General features: G+C 40.0%; 1 protein-coding gene across 1 annotated transcript in view; it reads left to right on the plus strand.

Annotated features, from left to right (window-relative positions):
* Positions 1–19,371, plus strand: part of ATP8B4 (ATPase phospholipid transporting 8B4 (putative)) — a 138,334-nt gene that overhangs the window by 55,664 nt on the left and 63,299 nt on the right. Inside the window, exons 8-10 of the mRNA XM_075575622.1 lie at positions 8,491–8,563; positions 10,132–10,202; positions 16,776–16,858. Of these exons, the coding sequence (XP_075431737.1) occupies positions 8,491–8,563; positions 10,132–10,202; positions 16,776–16,858 (227 nt within the window). The remainder of the gene's footprint in view (positions 1–8,490; positions 8,564–10,131; positions 10,203–16,775; positions 16,859–19,371) is intronic.

The following is a 19,371-nucleotide window of genomic DNA, read 5'->3' on the forward strand; positions in this document are numbered from 1 at the left end:
GGCAGAGGTTCGGGTGTTCAGTTTCTGAAAATCCGAACACATGGGCGTGCAGAGTCACCGCTGGCAACAAGTTGATTTGAAAAAGTTTTTAAAATACCTTTTATCCAGGACATGTTTAGAATTAAAAAAAAAAAAAAAAGACCATAAAAAAAATCCTCCTGCGCGTTTCGCATCAAACGACACTTTCTCAAGGAAAAAGCTGTACTTTCAAGGGAATAAGTCATAGTGTACGGTACCTTACGTCTCTTGGAAGCGTGGCCCGAAGTCCCTGAAAACCTCTCATATTTGGGTACAACGATTTGATCATTATTATTTTTTGTAGGAAATAAGTGGTTGCTACACGTGTGACTCCAGCATCGGAAGTTCCCATTAGTTCCAATGACACATCCCATGAATCCCTGAACCACAAGATGAGGAGCACTTTCTGTCCTTAACATTCTCAGGATGTGCTGCTTTGGGAGTGATCCATTTGAAAAATATCTACACACACGCTCCAAAAAAAAAAAAAAAAAAGAAAGAAGCTATCCTTGGTCAAGAAAAATAAAGCTCTGAGCAATACTTGACATTATCAAAAGTTGTGCAAAAGATTCCAAGCAGTAATTTCCCTGGAATGTATGAAAATAACAGAGCATGACATTTTGGGATGTTTTTGAAAGGGTAAAAGAGAAAACAACTAATTGTATCAAGCAATATCTAAGGCGTGCTGCTACTGGCATGAATGATTGTATTCGTTACATTTGTAAAGCTGCAGTCCCACACAGAACTATTTCAATATTGGGTGAAATGTTTAATTGGGTTAAACCAAACAGGCATTTTGAGCTGTGAACTAACACTGGGTTCATTTGCACATATTAACTGTTTTATCACTTTGCGCCATGAACACTGTTTTGTTTAGGTAATTCCGGACACATACATGTCCAGTATTACCTTTCATTTTTTACTGGACAGAGTGTTCAAATACAGGAAAGTCCGGTTCAATCCTGGACACCTGGCAAACCTACAGCTAACAAGGCAATGGGGGCAGGATGAATGAGAAGTGAGGCAGATACTTCATTGGGATTTACAGTATGTGAACATTTCGTTTTAAATGGTCAGAGCAGACGTTGAATTTTGGACCTGGCGAAACATTCTACACATGAGCGTTTTCTTCCACTGTGTGTCCCAAGGCAGATTAACTTTATTTGTGTGCATTTTGGGTAAATCACGTGATTTTTATAACTGCCATATGAGCTGAGGTACTAACCTGGCCCGAGTTAAAACGGAATTCTATTAAATCCTTGGCAGAGATATTTAGATCTTCCTGATGCAAAGGCCGTTTCTAGAAGTGCACACAGCAGGGGGTCTCTATCATGAACTGATTATAGTTTGGATTGGATTGGACTAAAGAGGCCTATGGTTGTCTTTGGGGTTTGTTTTATTGAATTCATTTATTGTATAGGGATTGACGCCTATGAGCCCAGGAAATAGAGATACCACTATCGCAACATATCTCCTATGTATTACGCTGCAGATATAAAATAGGGTAGCTCTCCGATCGGCATCATCCTGTCCTTTCCTGCTTTTTCCATCCTAGCAACATTGCTATTATATTCCTTCCTTTTTTACTTCCCTTGCTAAATTTCACCACTTTGTGACATCCGAATACTATGACCATTTAGTTGATACCTAGTTCCATCGATGACTATGGATCTATAAACTAATAAGGAATATATTCCTGTAAATCACTATTATACCACTGTCAACTATATAGAGGGGATATGATAACTATATACAAATATATCCGGGGACAGTACAAGGAGCTTTCAAAAGAACTATTCATTCCCAGGGCAGTTCAAAGAACACGGGGTCATCCCTTAAGGTTGGAGGAAAGGAGATTTCACCAGCAACTAAGGAAAGGGTTCCGTACAGTAAGGGCTGTTACAGTGTGGGATTCATTACCCATGGAAACTGTGATGCAGATACAATAGATATCTTCAAATAAAGGTTGGACATCTTTTTAGAAAGGAAATTTATATACAAGGACATAGCAAATAAGTAAACATGGGAAGGAGGCTGATCCAGGGAGTAATCTGATTGCCAATTCTTGGAGTCAGGAAGGAATTTATTTTTCCCCTTATGAGATACCATTGGATGACATTTCACTAGGGTTTTTTGTTTGCCTTCCTCTGGATCAATACACTGTAAGTATAGATATAGGATAAAGTATCTGTCGTCTAAATTTAGCATAGGTTGAACTTGATGGACGCATGTCTTTTTTCAACCTCATCTACTCTGTAACTATGTATAATATCTGTCCTCATAGGCTGCTCATTTTTAGCTTGTATTAGAATTATTTTCACAAGTTGAACTTAAGTCACAGCTCATGTTCATATTTACTTTTTTCAATAAACTCTTATTAGTTAATAGGGTTTTATGAGCACCGTTGTATGTCTCCAGCATTTTAACCTATTTCAATAAACGTTATATTTATATTAATGATGAAGCACGGAGTACGTGCGAAACCGGTTGAGGTATTGCTGCTAGCCTTAGCATATCTCACGTCGCCCGTCGCCCCGTTCGTGCGTTACACGCTGTGACGCAGCTTGTGCCCTCGCTGCTGTCCGCTTGGAGTTGTGGTCCGGGGGAGGTCCTGCCTGAATTCCATCTTCGGACTCTTTCCTTTCTGGATCATCAGCGTAGCGCATTTTTATTATTTTAAATGTAAGTTTCTGATACACGTTGCGTGTGTGCGTTTTAATATACCTATTTGGATACTCACCTCTGGTGCGCTGTGTGTCTTTCTTCTTATATTAATGCTCTCATTACTACCTGGAGTAGGATCTCGTTTTCTGTGAGGCCTCCCCACCTTCTGCTTTGGTCTGTATGTATAGGGATTGTGCAGCTATGAGTGAGCGCTGCAGTCATTTCCGATCTTGTGTGCTCTCTTCAGTATGACTCTTGCTGTTCCCAGAGGACCAGAGCCATGAAGCATCGGTGAAGCATCTCAATAAATGCACTGAATCGTCGTGCTGGGAATGTTATCACAAACCACACATTTCCTTCCTCAGCACCACATATGCCTTTATGGTATTTAGAAGAGTTCTGTTCTAGTCAAATGTGTTTTTAAGTACTTTTATTTAAGCCTCAGAGCCCAAGTTGGCATTGATAACCAGAACTTCCTTCCCCCTCTCCACCCCCATTTTTGGTTTTAATTTTCCTAAGTGAAAGAAAAGGTTTTAGTTTGGTATTTCAACCAGTCCAGTGGTGCGACAGGTTTTAGAAACAATGCACCAGTAAGGTTAATATACTGTAGTTGGAGAGACTACAGTCTTTTTATGTGTGTGTGTGTGTGTGTGTGTGTGTGTGTGTGTGTGTGTGTGTGTGTGTGTGTGTGTGTGTGTGTGTGTGTGTATATAAAACGGAAATAGCCGTGTTAGTCCAGTTGCGATAGTGCAGAATAAATGAGTTCTTCAGTATTAGGTGATACCTTTTTTATTTGGACTAACAATTTATGCCGTAGGACAAGCTTTCGAGAGTTCTCGTAAATTCTTCTATGGAATAATAGCTCGCACCGGCTGTCCGCCTGGGGGCGAGGTCGGGGGTTTCTGAGGGGGGCCCTGCCTTCCCACCCTCTATTCTCACCCCCCCGATCACTTGTTCCCCATTCCACCACATTCCCCCCCTTCCCTGTCCCCTCCCTCCTTCCCCTCCCCCTTCTACTTCCTCTCTTCTATAGGTCTATCCTTTTTCTCTACACCCAAAAGAGGAAAGACTAATTCCCCAAGCGAGACGAGTAAGAGGGTGTAAAAGACTGAGGAAGATATAGGAGGGGCTCCTCCTTAAGTGCAAGTCGAAGGCATTGTATAAAGTGATGATCTGTACCCTTTCCTCTGTATAAAACCTATAAAAAAATGTGAAACAAAAAAAACCCAGTAAAAAATCGAGAATTGGGAATTAAACCCCTAACGTATGTGTAAAAAGACGTAGGCTGGACAGTGACAGAATGGCATAATGGCTATCTATCAAAGCCATGTGCCATTCTTCCATTGATAATGAAGCATAGGCCTGACCAAAGGGGGTTGGGTGTTGTTGAAAGTTTGAATCTCTAAATAACTATCCATAAAAGGTATCCAAGAGTTTAGCATTCTGTAGACAAAATAATGATATTTTGAGACAGACAGGGAGTTGACTTATAAACCATTGATTCATAAAGGGATGGAGAGCTGCCTGCTGTGGAACTGGAGCTCATTGTTATACCCCTCCCCTGTGCCAAGATCAACATGCAGATTTATTTTCTATTGTATACAAGGTGCATTCGTACATAGAAAAAATATGCTATCCTTTTTAGAACGTCCTCATAATACAGCTCAACCCCGTTACAACGCGATCCGTTACAACGCGAATCCGCTTATAACGCGATGCAAGCGTGGCTCCCTCTTCCCCTGAGATCTCTTTAGCAGCACAAACTCTCCCTGTGCTAGAGATCCCAGGCAGTCTGTGCAGCCGGCTTTTACACACGCTTATTGAGCAGGTGGGGACTGGTCAATTAACACGTGCTGAAATTTACCAGCTCCCTGCTGGACTCATCAGCTAAAGACAGGCTTTTTTTCTGAAGCCTTTTAGACAGGGGTAAGGCACTGTTACAGAACTCCTAATTAACAAAGTTTTATTAAAAAGGAGCGGTACTGAAACAATTCCGAATGAAACACTGGAATTAAAGCTCTTTGAGGCATATAAAAAAAGACGTATTGAATATTTATACTTAGAAAGCAGATAGGCTTTTTAAATAGAAGCCATTTTTGTTTCCCAATAAAAAAGTGTAACATTACATCTGTAGCAAAAAAATAAGTGGGTTGTGCTATGTACCTTTAATCCCGTGAGTGTCGTAGGGTTTCCCGCGGTCCCAGAGTCATTCTTGTTCTAGAATGTCGTGATCACCGCGGCGACGTGAACGAATAAAGAGGGCCCTCCTTTTCTGGTGAGATCACATTCCACGCTGATGGCGATTACCCCGAGAGAACGAGCAAAAGGCCATAATAAAAATGTCCGGGTGGCCGGCCTGCGGATGTACAACATACAAGGTCCAACGTACAACATACAGTAGGGCACTTACAGTGTATCACCAGCACACTTTAACCATTAGTCCTCAGTACCGAATATTAGGGACGTGCCCACTGCCACGCAAGACAAAAAGCAGAGGCTAAAAAAGGAACTTGAAGGGGTTTATTACAGTGATACAGACCGGCGATAGCACAATCATTTCGAGGGGATAAACATGGCCCGCCCCCGACCAGGGGATTTTCTGCGGAGAGGAGCAACACAAAACCGGACACTAAACTCGCAAGAAGTCAAATACTGCAGCTGAAAGTTTTCCAGGACAACATGTACTTGGATCAATATTAAAGATCTTGCCTTTAATTCCCAGGCCAAATAATCTAGTAAAACAGTATGTTGATAGTGCAGGGTATTTTTTCCCAGTTGTATAAATATTTAGAATTGTTTTACAGCCCATAATACAAGTACATTATTTTTATATATATATATATATATATATATATATATATATATATATATATATATATATAAATATATATATATATAAAACTATATATATAGTTTTTCATCATACGCAAATAGAACCTGCTTCTTTGACTGTTACAGACCTTGTCATAGTCCGATAGAAAGGAATAATTCAAGAGATGCCCCTTATGTACACAGAAAAAAGTTCCATTTCCTAACTCATTAAAAATAGCTGTGACCTTTTAAAGTACGGTCATATTGTATGTGTATATATTATTTATTTATAAAATGTTTTAGCAGGAAGTAATACATTTAGAGTTACCTCTCGTTTTCATGTATGCCCGGGGCACAGAGTTATAATGACAAATACATGGTTACAAATACATAGTTACATAAGTGAGCATGGTATACATTATATACAAGACATTGCATGCACAGTTAGAGATAATATATATTATAGACGTATATAACAGTTACAGACCAGATTAAAATGGGAAACAGCTTTAGTTTTGAAAGAATTTAGACTGGTGGCGGCTGTGCGAGTCTCCGGTAGACTGTCCCAGTTTTGGGGTGCACGGTGAGACAAGGAGGAGCTTAATTGGGAGTGAACACATTTTTCCATTTCTTTGGATAGTATTGGGAGAAGAGAGATTTGCCTGTAGTTTGAGACAGTGTTTTTGCCCCCCACTTTTGAAGATTGGGATAACTCTGGCAGTTTTCCAGGTGTATATATATATATATATATACTTAGACAGACAGGAACTCCTTTTCCTTTTGTTACTTACCTATGTCTCAAGCGCTTATTCCCATTATGTGTTATATTATATTATGTCACATGTGACGCGCGATGTACATAGATGGGGCTTTATCAATAAAGATATATATATATACATACATACATTCACATACACATACACACACACACACACACACACACACACACTTATATATTATTATATTTGATGTGCTAGTGATTTATGCATTTTAATCACAGTTGTACCATTGTTACTCTGCTCACATGCTTCATATGGAAATAATCCTGTACATTGCAGTTTGCGTTCTGGAAAATAATACATTTATTATTGCGCGGCTCACTAAAAATGCCATAATGGGGGCAATAAAAAAAAAATGAGTGACTGCTTTGTAAATTTCACCTTTATTGCAGAGCCATGGGAAAAAAAATGTACATTTCTGTCTGAAACGTGTTTCACTTATGAAAACAGCATCAATTGTAGAATGCCTTTTGTCCGCCTGCTGTCTGGATGATAGGTTTCAGGCATTCACTAGGAAAGATTCAATATATATGTTAAATGATGAACCAATCATACACTGAGATACGTCAGAGAAGGTGTTACCATAGGTGAGGTACACCTATTACAGCCCAAATTATGCCAAGCACTTTGGTTCATTGGGGGGCTACTGCGATAGTGCTTGTAGCACAGAAATTGCCATTAAAGTAAATAGTAGCGTCCGTGTGATAGTGCCCCGATCGGCACTATTCTAGTTTAATGAATACCCCCTTTGGTTTAAAAGTGATGTGAACTCCGCATTCAGTCCTTGTAGTGTAGAAGTTGTGCAGAAGTTTATTGACTACTGTTGTAGGTTGTAAATTCCTTGGGGTGAAGTCCTTCTTTCTGAATTTTGTCAGTTGGTGCTATTTTGGTAATATTTTGTAGGTGTTGTTATTGGCATATTTCATTGGTACTAACCTGCGAAACACGCTAGTGCCTTTTAAGCCACAGTACTATTAATAAATAGCTACGCTAAAGCAAAAATATAATTATATTTGGAAAAGAGAGGAACAGCGAAACATTTGGGGTTATGTATCAAAGTTCTCCAACGGCAAGTGTGGTGTAAAAAATATTACATGTATCCAGTGACAGAAGTAGCATGGGTGCGGTTGGTTCAGTTGCACCAGGGACCCGACTGTAAGGGGCCCATCCGACAATAATACCGCCCGGCCGACAAAACACTGTTCTGGTATTTCTACAGAGCCCCCTCTCTATCTTCCCGTTCCCGGGGCTCTACCCATGCAGTGGGGCCTTACCCGGAGGCGGAGCCTACTCCGGCGGTCCTAACATTGAAGTTAGGCCCAACCAGAAGTTAGGCCCAACCAGCAGCCGGGCCCAACTTCCGCAATCGACAGGAAGTGTGCTTTCGCCGCCGGGTAAGGCCCCCCCAGGGGATAGGGACCACTGGTGAGTAGTTCCGCCCCTGCACATATCAGATTTATTCAAGTAGCTTGGATTGTGATTTTTTTGGAGGGGGGGAGGCGGGGGAGAAAGGGGGAATGTGGTGTTATTGCGTGCCTCAGTTTGGTACTATCTCTTTGTAGCTTAGAACTCTTTGATACCTAAATCCCATTATCGGACACCTTTAAAAATGGTGACTCTTAGTCCCCACTTCCCTACCGTACCACCTTCAAATTCAGTAGGACCCATCTGTTTGGTTATCAGATTACAGAGCACCCCAAAAAGCAACATTTTAGATCTGATAAAAGCAAAGACACAAACCACTCTTCTGCCTTAGGACGCCTCTCCAACGCTGGAAGACGCCTTACAGCCCATTGACTTGAATTGGCCGTAAGTTGTCTACCAGCGCCAGCAGACTGTTTAGTAAATGTGGTCCAACATCTTTTCTCCCAAATATGTACAGAAAACATCAAAATTAGTCAACTCCCTTCTTCCTGTTCCAGCAATATCGTCAATTTACTTTTTTGATGCAGAGTCTACTTGGAAATATTCCTGAATAAATTGTTTGTGTTGCTCTACGAGAAGGCAATTCATCCTCATTTGCACTTTGGTCACCCCATGGCTCTGCCTGGTATCCTGTGCGTGAGCAAGCTTGGAATGTCATGTTAATATACCTTCCACCCTCATGATCCAGCGCAATATAATTACTGAGGCTTCAGGCTGATTGTAAGTGACAGCGACGGAATTCTGGGAGAGGAAATGACTGCTCAGTCTCTTATTTCTTCCCCCCCCTTTGCAGATTACAGAATGAGAAGTGGATGAATGTAAGAGCAGGAGACATCATCAAACTGGAGAACAATCAGTTCGTAGTTGTGCGTAATTATTGCATTTAATGGGCTTAAACTTATTGAAAAAGCAGTGATACTATGTTTTGATTTTGTGAAAGAATTATAATTAAAATAGGTTAGCATGGCCGTTGTATACCATTTTTTAAAGGATCTTCTATAAGGACAGAACATTATTGCTATGTTTTTTTTTAACTAGACCCTTAATTGCCTAAAATAATATTTGCCCTATTCAACATGGTGCACAGAATACACTGTGTACAATGCACTAGCTTCTTGTTTCACTTGAATAAAAGTTACCCTGTTGAGTAGGGGTGGAAGTCAAGTTGCAAAGAGAAGTATATTTTATAGTTGTTCACCTTTTTGCTGCCAGATAGAACATGCATCTGGTGTTGTAGTTACATCATTGCACTATTGCGAACGTGATCTAAATTGGAGAGGAAGACTCTAGTGTAGCGATTTCCAAACTTCTTTTGGATAAGGATCCCTATAATGATATTCTGAAATTCTGCGGATCCCCAACCCTCTCTAATAGTGTGTCTGAGATCAGATGCATTGTAAGGAACCCCAACCCTCTCTAATAGTGTGTCTGAGATCATATGCATTGTAAGGAACCCCAACCCTCTCTAATAGCGTGTCTGAGATCAGATGCATTGTAAGGAACCCCAACCCTCTCTAATAGCGCGTCTGAGATCATATGCATTGTAAGGAACCCCACCCCTCTCTAATAGCGCGCCTGAGATCAGATGCATCGTAAGGAACCCCAACCCTCTCTAATAGCGTGTCTGAGATCAGATGCATTGTAAGGAACCCCAACCCTCTCTAATAGCGCGTCTGAGATCATATGCATTGTAAGGAACCCCAACCCTCTCTAATAGCGCGTCTGAGATCAGATGCATTGAAGGAACCCCAACCCTCTCTAATACCGCGTCTGAGATCAGATACATTGTAAGGAACCCCAACCCTCTCTAATAGCACGTCTGTGATCAGATGTATTGTACGGAACCCCACCCCTTTCTAACAACGCGTCTGAGATCAGATGCATTGTAAGTTCTTCTGTATTTGGTACAATTTTAAATAACCTGAAAATTGCAGGGAACCCTTTAGGGATGTCCAGGGAACCAAAGGGCTCCTAGGAACCCCTGTTGAAAAACACTGAGCTAGTGTGTTGCAACCATGTGATCGTTTGTGTCGTGATAATTTGGCAGCGACCTGTCCCCGATAGCTTATACCCCTCTGGTTCTGGCAGCAAAACTGTTAAACATGTTGAAAATTATTAAACAAAAGTTGTTAAACCTTTATTGGGGTTTTTTTTCTTCTTTTTAAAACAGGATCTCTTTTGCATTGTATGAAAGGTGCAGTCAAACATAACTCATAAAAACAAAGTCTGTAAACAGATATTAGAATTGGCCACTCTAAATTAAATAGTCATGTAACCCCGTTCAGTGCCAGAGAGGGTACCAAGGCATTTCTTTAACCTCTCTGGCACTGAAGGGGTTAAGTGAAAATGTTAATTTTTGGTGGTATTTTAAAAAAAAATGAAAAAGTATATTTCTATAATAAGCATTGACATTTTAACATATATATATTAATAGGCTGATTTGCTGCTCATGACAAGTAGTGAACCTCACGGTCTGTGTTACGTTGAAACCGCTGAGCTTGACGGGTGAGTTTTCTTTTCCATTTCTATTCTGGTTTTATTCTACAGTACACTAGTACAATACTTGACTTCACTCTGTATCTGCCATGGACCATATACATCTTATTTGTCAAATTGCGATGTTAATTAACACAGAACATCACACATTAGAGAAAGCGGCCTTCATTACATTTTCTAATATCCCACTGAACGTAATGTGTGAAACCAAGATTGTCACATCTTTTGTATGACTGCAACAAAACATGGATCTAAATTAAATTGAAATAAGAATGTGTGAAGGTATTTCAGGTGCAGTATGTGCCCACAGTTTTAAGATTCCTGTTGAGTACTTGAGAGCATAAAAATTGAGAAAATTAACGTTTTGACATAACTACAGTAAGTCTATGCACCCTGTGCTTGACATGGATTAAAGATTCCATAAATTACCCATTTGGTTCCAACGTCAAATTTAGTCAACAAGGTGCCTGACCCGGCGAGGCTTATGCTACCTATGACCTAGCAAATACTCTCTGAAAATGTCAAGCTTTATCCCTGTCACTACACTTTTTTTTTATTAAGATTCACTAAGCTCAGATAAGGGATTTCAGAGCTAGATCCAACGTTAACTGCTCTTCGAGTCAAAGGCAATGATGCCGTTATTTATCTTTGATGCCCCTTGTTGGAGCTTAGTGATTCCAAACTCAAGACGCACACATCAGCCCGATCGAGATTTTAAACTAGGATGGAAGGGAATGAAAACAGATAACGAACTAAATAGAACAGATGAGGAAACAAGGGGTTATGGAGGTAGAATGGGGGACACGTGCGAGTTTGACAAGCAGCGAGACACCCATAGTAATTACAGATGATACTAGAAAACTTCTAAAGACTAAACCAAGTGGGCGCAGAAAGGAAGGAGCAGATAAGATAATAGTACAGGCTGAAAATAATCTTAAATGCTTGCTAATGCAAGAAGCCTGACCAGATAAAATGGGGGAGCTTGAATTAATAGCTGCAAGGGAGCAGTATGATATCATAGGCATTACTGAAACATGGTGGGATGAAACTCATGACTGGGCAGTTAATTTAGAAGTTATTCCCTTTTTCGGAAGGATCGAGCAAATAGAAGAGGAGGTGGAGTATGTTTATATGTTAAACCGGATCTAAAACCTATTATAAGGGAAGATGTTTATGAAGGGAATTATGAAAATGTAGAGACCTTGTGGATAGAAATGATCAATGGAGGTAAAGGTACAAAGAAAATGTTTGAAGGGATATGTTATAACCCACCAAATAGCTGTGAGATTGAGGAAGCTAAAATACTTTTGCAAATGGAGAAGGCATCAAAACTGAGTCTTGTTTGCATAATGGGTGATTTTAATTATCCAGACATAGACTGGGGCAATGAGATTAGCATTACAACAAAAGGAAACAGTTTTTTTTTGGATGCTTAAAGACAATTATATGACCCAAATTATTCAGGAACCAACCATGAGATGGGGCAATACTGGATTTGGTAATATCAAACAATGTAGAAGTAATAACAAATATTCAAGTCCTGGAACATTTGGGTAACAGTGATCATAACATGGTCTCATTTGAAATAAATGATCAAAAAACAGATTTTTTGGGGGGTTCAACAAAGACCTTAAACTTTAGAAAGGCAGATTGTAATAAACTGAGGACTAAACTATAAGTAATACATTGGGATAATGTTTTTGCAGGGAAAAATGTGGAAGATAAATGGGCAGTCTTTAAAACATTGTTAGAAAAGCACACTTATCAGTGTATACCCTTGGGTAATAAGTATAAAAGAAATAAGTCAAAACCAATGTAGCTAAATAAACAGGTAGGGGAGGAAATGGAAAAGAAGAAGCAGGAGTTTAAATTCTTGAAGTCAGAAGGGATGGAGGCATCGTATCAAAATTATAAGGAATGTAACAAAAATTGCAAAAGGGCAATCAAATTAGCAAAAATAGATAATGAAAAAAGGATTGCAATAGAAAGTAAGATCAACCCTAAAAAGTTCTTTATGTACCTTAATAACAAAAAAATCAGAAAAGAAAATATAGGACCCTTTCAGTGTGAGATGGGCAGGCAGATTATTGGAGATAAGGAAAAAGCAGTGGTATTAAACAAATTCATTGCCTCTGTGTTTACTAGGGAAGAATCAATTTCAATAGTAGAGCTGCAGGAGGAAGCCACAACCTCCATATTAATGAGCAATTGGTTAACTAAGGAAGAAGTTCATAGACAGCTTGAAAAACTTAAAGTAAATAAGGCACCTGGCATACACCCAAGAGTTCTCAAGGAGTTAAGTTCAGAAATAGCCAAACCATTACACTTAGTATTCAAGGACTCCATTTCCACAGGCGCATTACCACAAGATTGGTGTAAAGCAGATGTGGTGCCTATATTTAAAAAGGGAGCTAGATCACAACCGGGGAATTACAGACCTGTAAGCCTGACTTCAATAGTTGGGAAACTACTTGAAAGTTTAATACGGGATAGTATTCAAGAATGCCTAATGGAAAACAAAATTATTAGTAATAGTCAGCATGGATTTATGAAGGATAGATCATGCCAAACTAACCTTATTTGTTTCTTTGAGGAGGTAAGTAGGAATTTAGACCAGGGTAATGCAGTTGATGTGGTCTACTTAGATTTTGCAAAGGCTTTTGATACGGTTCCACACAAGAGGTTGCTGTACAAAATAAAGCAAATTGGATTCAGTAAAAATATATGCACCTGGATTGAAAACTGGTTGAAGGATAGGCAAGAGGGTTGTCATAAATTGAACTTTTTCAGGTTGGGCTAAGGTTGTGAGTGGAGTACCTCAGGGATCGGTCCTGGGACCCCTGCTTTTTAACTTATTTATTAATGGCCTTGATGTTGGCATCAAGAGCAAAGTCTCCATCTTTGCTGATAATACTAAATTGTGTAAGGTAGTAGAATCAGAGCAGGATGTAATTTCTCTCCAGAAGGACTTGGAGAGACTGGAAACGTGGGCAGGTAAATGGCAGATGAGGTCTAATACAGATAAATGTAAGGTTATGCCTTTGGGAAGCAAGAATAAACAGGCAACTTCCAAATTAAATGGGGATAAATTGCGGGAATCCTTGATGGATAAGGATTTAGGTGTGCTTGTAGACAGCAGGCTTAGCAATAGTGCCCAAAGTCATGCAGTAGCTGCAAAGTCAAACAAGATCTTATCTTGCATTAAACGGCAATGGATGGAAGGGAAGTAAACATAATTCTGCCCCTCTACAAAGCATTAGTAAGACCACACCATGAATATGGAATACAATTTTGGGCACCACTCCTTAGAAAATACATTATGTGACTGGAGAGAGTGCAGAGAAGAGCCACCAAATTAATAAAGGGATGGACCATCTAACTTATGAGGAGAGGCTAGCTAAATTAGATTTATTTACATTAGAAAAGATACGTCTAAGAGGGGATAAAATGTGGATTTCATTACCCATGGAGACTGTGATGGCAGATACAATAGCTTTGTTTAAAAAAAGATTGGACATCTTTTTAGAAAGCAAAGGTATACAGGGATATACCAAATAAGTAAACATGAGAAGGATGTTGATCCAGGGAATAATCCGATTGCCAATTCTTGGAGTCAGGAAGGAATTTATTTTTCCCATTATGAGATTTAATTGGATGATATGACACTGGGGTTTTTTGTTTGCCTTCCTCTGGATCAATAAGTATAGATATAGGATAAAGTATCTGTTGTCTAAATGTAGCATAGGTTGAACTTGACGAACGCATGTCTTTTTTGAACCTCATCTACTATGTAACTATGTGACTATGTAACTATGTGACTACGTAAATGTGTACTAGGCTGCTTTAGACCTCGTTAATAAAATAGAGGAGAACATTTAGTAATCATATGACTCTTTCATTGTAACCCATAACTTTTAAGTCTCTTTTGCAATAAACCATGTAATTAAATTCATATTGGGTGGGTGAATCATGTTTAACATTCTACTGATGAGGGAAAGTATTTAATCGTGTGCTGCATTGTGTACAAGTAGGATAATACACAATCAACTGCAACTCATTGTGTGTAGGTTTAGTACTGTATATCTGTATAGTAAACAAGAAAGGATCAATGAATGGATGAAAAATGATGCAATTAAGACATCAAAACATTTAGGGGCCTATTTATAAAGGTGTTCTGGCTGCAAAACTGGGGGGGAAATTCTTCATCAGATTTATCAGGGAAAACCTTTCCCATTAAAACCAGTGGGATTTACGTCTGTGAGCCATCTCAGGCAGTGTTTTTGCCCCAGTTCTGTACTGTAGCTGACCTTGGATATATAGCTGGCAACTAGAGTTTTTTTTCTTCCTTATTTTTCTAATTTTGTTTACTCTGGTTGTTTTACATTTCGTTTTAAACTAAGGTCAGTGAATTCAGGTGTCTATGTGTGTGCTGACATGTTATTTTATTACGTTACTGTTGGATAAATATATCTCTAATATTCTTCTGGGTCAATGTAATAAAAATGTTACATAGTTACATAGTAGATGAGGTTGAAAAAAGACATATGTCCATCAAGTTCAACCTATGCTAAATTTAGATAACAGATACTTCATCTATACTTACTTATTGATCCAGAGGAAGGCAAACCAAAAAACCCAGTGTCATATCATCCAATAATATCTCATAAGGGGAAAAATAAATTCCTTCCTAACAATTGAGATCAGATTACTCCCTGGATCAACATCCTTCCCATGTTTACTTATTTGGTATATCCCTTTATACCTTTCATTTCTAAAAAGATGTCCAACCTTTTTTTGAACAAATCTATTGTATCTGCTATCACAGTCTCCATGGGTAATGAATTCCACATTTTAACTGCCCTTACTGTCAGGAATTCTTTCCTTTGTTGCTGGTGAAATCTCCTTTCCTCCAACCTAAAGGGATGCCCCCGAGTCCTTTGTACTGCCCTTGGGATGAATAATTCTTTTGAAAGCTCCTTGTATTGTCCCCGAATATATTTGTATATAGTTATCATATCCCTTCTTAGACGCCTCTTTTCTAATGTAAAGAATTCTAATTTAGCTAGCCTCTCCTCATAAGTTAGATTGTCCATCCCCTTTATTAATTTGGTGTCTCTTCTCTGCACTCTCTCTAGTTCCATAATGTCTTTTCTAAGGAGTGGTGCCCAAAATTGTACTCCATATTCAAGGTGTGGTCTAACACAGGGGGGCGCAAACTTTTTTCCCTGCGCCCCCCTACCGGCGGTCCCCTCACTCCCGCGCCCCCCCTAACCCCCACTCACCTGTGCTCCGGCGTATGGCAACGTGACGTCACATGACCTCACGGCGTCATTTTGACGGCGCGTTGCCATGGCGATGCAGGAAGGAAGACGCCGGAGCCTAGGTAAGTGAAGGTTTACAGAGGCCCTGCAGTTCCCCCGGCACTTAATTTAAGTGCCTTCGGGAAGCGCGCAGGGCCTCTGTAAACCCCGCGCCCCCCCCCCGCCGGCAGTCTCGCGCCCCCCAGTTTGCGCACCGTTGGTCTAACACATGCATTATAAAGGGGCATAATTATGTTTACTTCCCTTCCCTGTTTAATGCAAGATAAGATCTTGTTTGCCTTTGCAGCTACTGCTTGACTTTGGGCACTATTGTTAAGCCTGCTGTCTACAAGCACTCCTACATCCTTCTCCATCAAGGATTCCCCCAATTTATCCCCATTTAATTTGTAAGTTGCCTGTTTATTCTTGCTTCCCAAATGCATAACCTTACATTTATCTGTATTAAACCTCATCTGCCATTTACCAGTTTCCAGTCTCTCCAAGTCCTTCTGAAGAGAAAATACATCCTGCTCTGATTCTATTACCTTACGCAATTTAGTATCATCAGCAAAGATGGAGACTTTGCTGTCTATGCCAACCTCAAGGTCATTAATAAACAAGTTAAAAAGCAGGGGTCCCAGTACCGATCCCTGAGGTACGCCACTCACGACTTTCAAACCCTCTTTTCAAAGAAGGTCCAAATAAAGAGCATATTTTGAAGAAATTACACATACGAAGGGTATTATTTATATTTCCTGGGACAAATGTTACCTATATTGGAAATATATATTTCCCCATATATTGGGAATAATTCTTATTGGGCTAAGCAAGTATTTTGTTGAATAAGTGAAGGTTTATAGGGTAAATGTTATCACCATTGCACCAAAATGACATCCAGTTATAGGGTAGTCAGACACACTGATACGCCTATCTACGGTACACTGTGAAACTCACAGACAACTGACACATACAGTATGCCATGCATTGCCATGATTTGTGTACAAATGGAACATTCAAAGAGCAGTTTGTGCATTTCAGTGGGAAGACATCAATAAAAATATCTTTAAAAGCAATGTACATGTCAAAATAATATCACTCCTTACCAGGTGGAACATTGTAATGTTAATGTCAAAATCCCCTATTTATAACTGGCGGGAATTATTGCCAATTTTCCTAAATGATCAGATTGTGTTATCAGTAAAATAGAATGCACGTGTATCTGATTATTAACACTTTGTTAATATGAGAGATTGTACGTAACTGTATATATTTTTTTTTTTAGGGAAACCAATTTAAAGGTACGCCAGGCATTGCCAGTAACGGCAGACCTTGGAGAAAACATTTCCAGGCTTGCAGAATTTGATGGTAAGTGAAAGCCACTTTTGTTCATTGAGGTAGAGTAGCATTCAACTATAGGTCTTATTCTACAGCAGCCAAAGTAGCCGATCTGGCCATTTTCGTCCAACATTCCCCATTGACAGAAATGGGAAGTTTGTCTGAAAACCGCCAGATTATCCTCATCGGCTGATATACAGTAGAATTAGGCCCCCATGCAATGTGATATCAGGAAAGCCTCTGAGTTCCATTCATTTCAATGGGCAAAGAAGGGTGGGTCGAAGTGTTGGTCTTTCCATGTAGTAACAAAGATGGGTGGGTCGAAGTGTTGGTCCTTCCATGTAGTAACAAAGAAGGGTGGGTCGAAGTGTTGGTCCTTCCATGTAGTAACAAAGAAGGGTGGGTCGAAGTGTTGGTCTTTCCATGTAGTAACAGAGATGGGTGGGTCGCCGTGTTGATCCTTCCATGTAGTAACAAAGAAGGGTGGGTCGAAGTGTTGGTCTTTCCATGTAGTAACAAAGATGGGTGGGTCGAAGTGTTGGTCCTTCCATGTAGTAACAAAGATGGGTGGGTCGAAGTGTTGGTCCTTCCATGTAGTAACAGAGAAGGGTGGGTCGAAGTGTTGGTCTTTCCATGAAGTAACAAAGAAGGGTGGGTCGAAGTGTTGGTCCTTCCATGTAGTAACAAAGAAGGGTGGGTCGAAGTGTTGGTCCTTCCATGTAGTAACAGAGAAGGGTGGGTCGAAGTGTTGGTCTTTCCATGAAGTAACAAAGAAGGGTGGGTCGAACTGTTGGTCTTTCCATGTAGTAACAAAGAAGGGTGGGTCGAAGTGTTGGTCCTTCCATGTAGTAACAAAGATGGGTGGGTCGAAGTGTTGGTCCTTCCATGTAGTAACAAAGATGGGTGGGTCGAAGTGTTGGTCCTTCCATGTAGTAACAAAGATGGGTGGGTCGAAGTGTTGGTTTTCCCATGTAGTAACAAAGATGGGTGGGTCGAAGTGTTGGTCCTTCCATGTAGTAACAAAGAAGGGTGGGTCGAAGTGTTGGTCTTTCCATGTAGTAACAGAGATGGGTGGGTCGCCGTGTTGATCCTTCCATGTAGTAACAAAGAAGGGTGGGTCGAAGTGTTGGTCTTTCCATGTAGTAACAAAGATGGGTGGGTCGAAGTGTTGGTCCTTCCATGTAGTAACAAAGATGGGTGGGTCGAAGTGTTGGTCCTTCCATGTAGTAACAGAGAAGGGTGGGTCGAAGTGTTGGTCTTTCCATGAAGTAACAAAGAAGGGTGGGTCGAAGTGTTGGTCCTTTCTTCCATGTAGTAACAAAGGGGAGAGAGGATTAGGGGGTATGATACCTTTGATTGGACCAACAAGTTGTTGATGGTATGTTACAAGCGTTCCAACCTCTCGGGGTTCTTCATCAGGTTTGGCAGAAATACAATAACATAATATAATATGCAGTGTTTGTAAGAGGGATATCTGGTTGCAATTGATGTTGAGAGGAAGTGGGAAATAAGATAAGGTAGAAACCGGAAAAGTAATGGGACAGGGTATGTGTATAAATATCTATCTGTATAATATAATTAATTTCAATGGGGCTCAGAGCTTTCTCTGACAAGAAGCACCTTTACAGCATATTGAGAAATGGCTGGAGTGCTTTGTCCTCCGGTAAAGGGGCAATATCAGATCAGCATAGGCTGTTGTTAAGGAATTAAAACAGCAGTCCAAGCTACCGTTTTTTATTTATTTTTTCCCCTTTAGTATGTGCATCAATACAATCCACACAATAAGTAATTAGCTAAGTTGCCGATCGATCCGTTCTCCTGCGATCGATCGGCGAAGATTCGGCTCTGGGGTTCACTAAATGGCTGTCAGTGCAGCAGAAGAGGACCAAAGATACAAAGTTCTGTGGGGAAGATCATGTGACCAGGCAGTCAGTAGATACAATTGATGCACTGCTAGACAGAGGGCAGGGCTCAAAAAGGGGTGTGCCAAAGCCTGTTTCAGAAGAAGAAGGGGATGTGACTTTGTAAATGGTTGCTATAGAAACAAAAAATGCTTGTTACATTATAGTACATTAAAAATATCTTTCGGAGTGTTTTTTTGTTTGTGTTTTTTAAATGCTACAGGTATTTTCTCATAGCACAGAACTGATTTATTTAAATTTTTTTTTAAAAAAACGTTGCTTGGTCTGCAGCTTTAAAGTGGTCTGTGGTGATAAATCTGAACTTCACTGGTAAGCAGAGATTGAACTCCTTTTAAATCATTGAATGAAAGAAACGCTCCTATCATCAACATTGCAATTTCATGGTGCTGTTCTGAAATAAGTTTAATGCGTATCCATATCTATGTCCAATATAGGAAGTTCCATTTTAGTGGGAATTAATATACATACTCCAATCTGTTCCTATTTAGGTTGATTGTTTTTACTCTCTCTCTCTCTCCCTGGATTTGAAGCAAAAGGTGGCACTGTGAGCTTATTGGAAGTGCTGGGTGATAATGGTGAAAGGCAGGGTTGCAGACCTGTCTAAGATATGCAAATGAGCAT

This window comes from Ascaphus truei, chromosome 18 (genome assembly GCF_040206685.1).
Source record: "Ascaphus truei isolate aAscTru1 chromosome 18, aAscTru1.hap1, whole genome shotgun sequence".
NCBI classification, from domain to species: domain Eukaryota; kingdom Metazoa; phylum Chordata; class Amphibia; order Anura; family Ascaphidae; genus Ascaphus; species Ascaphus truei.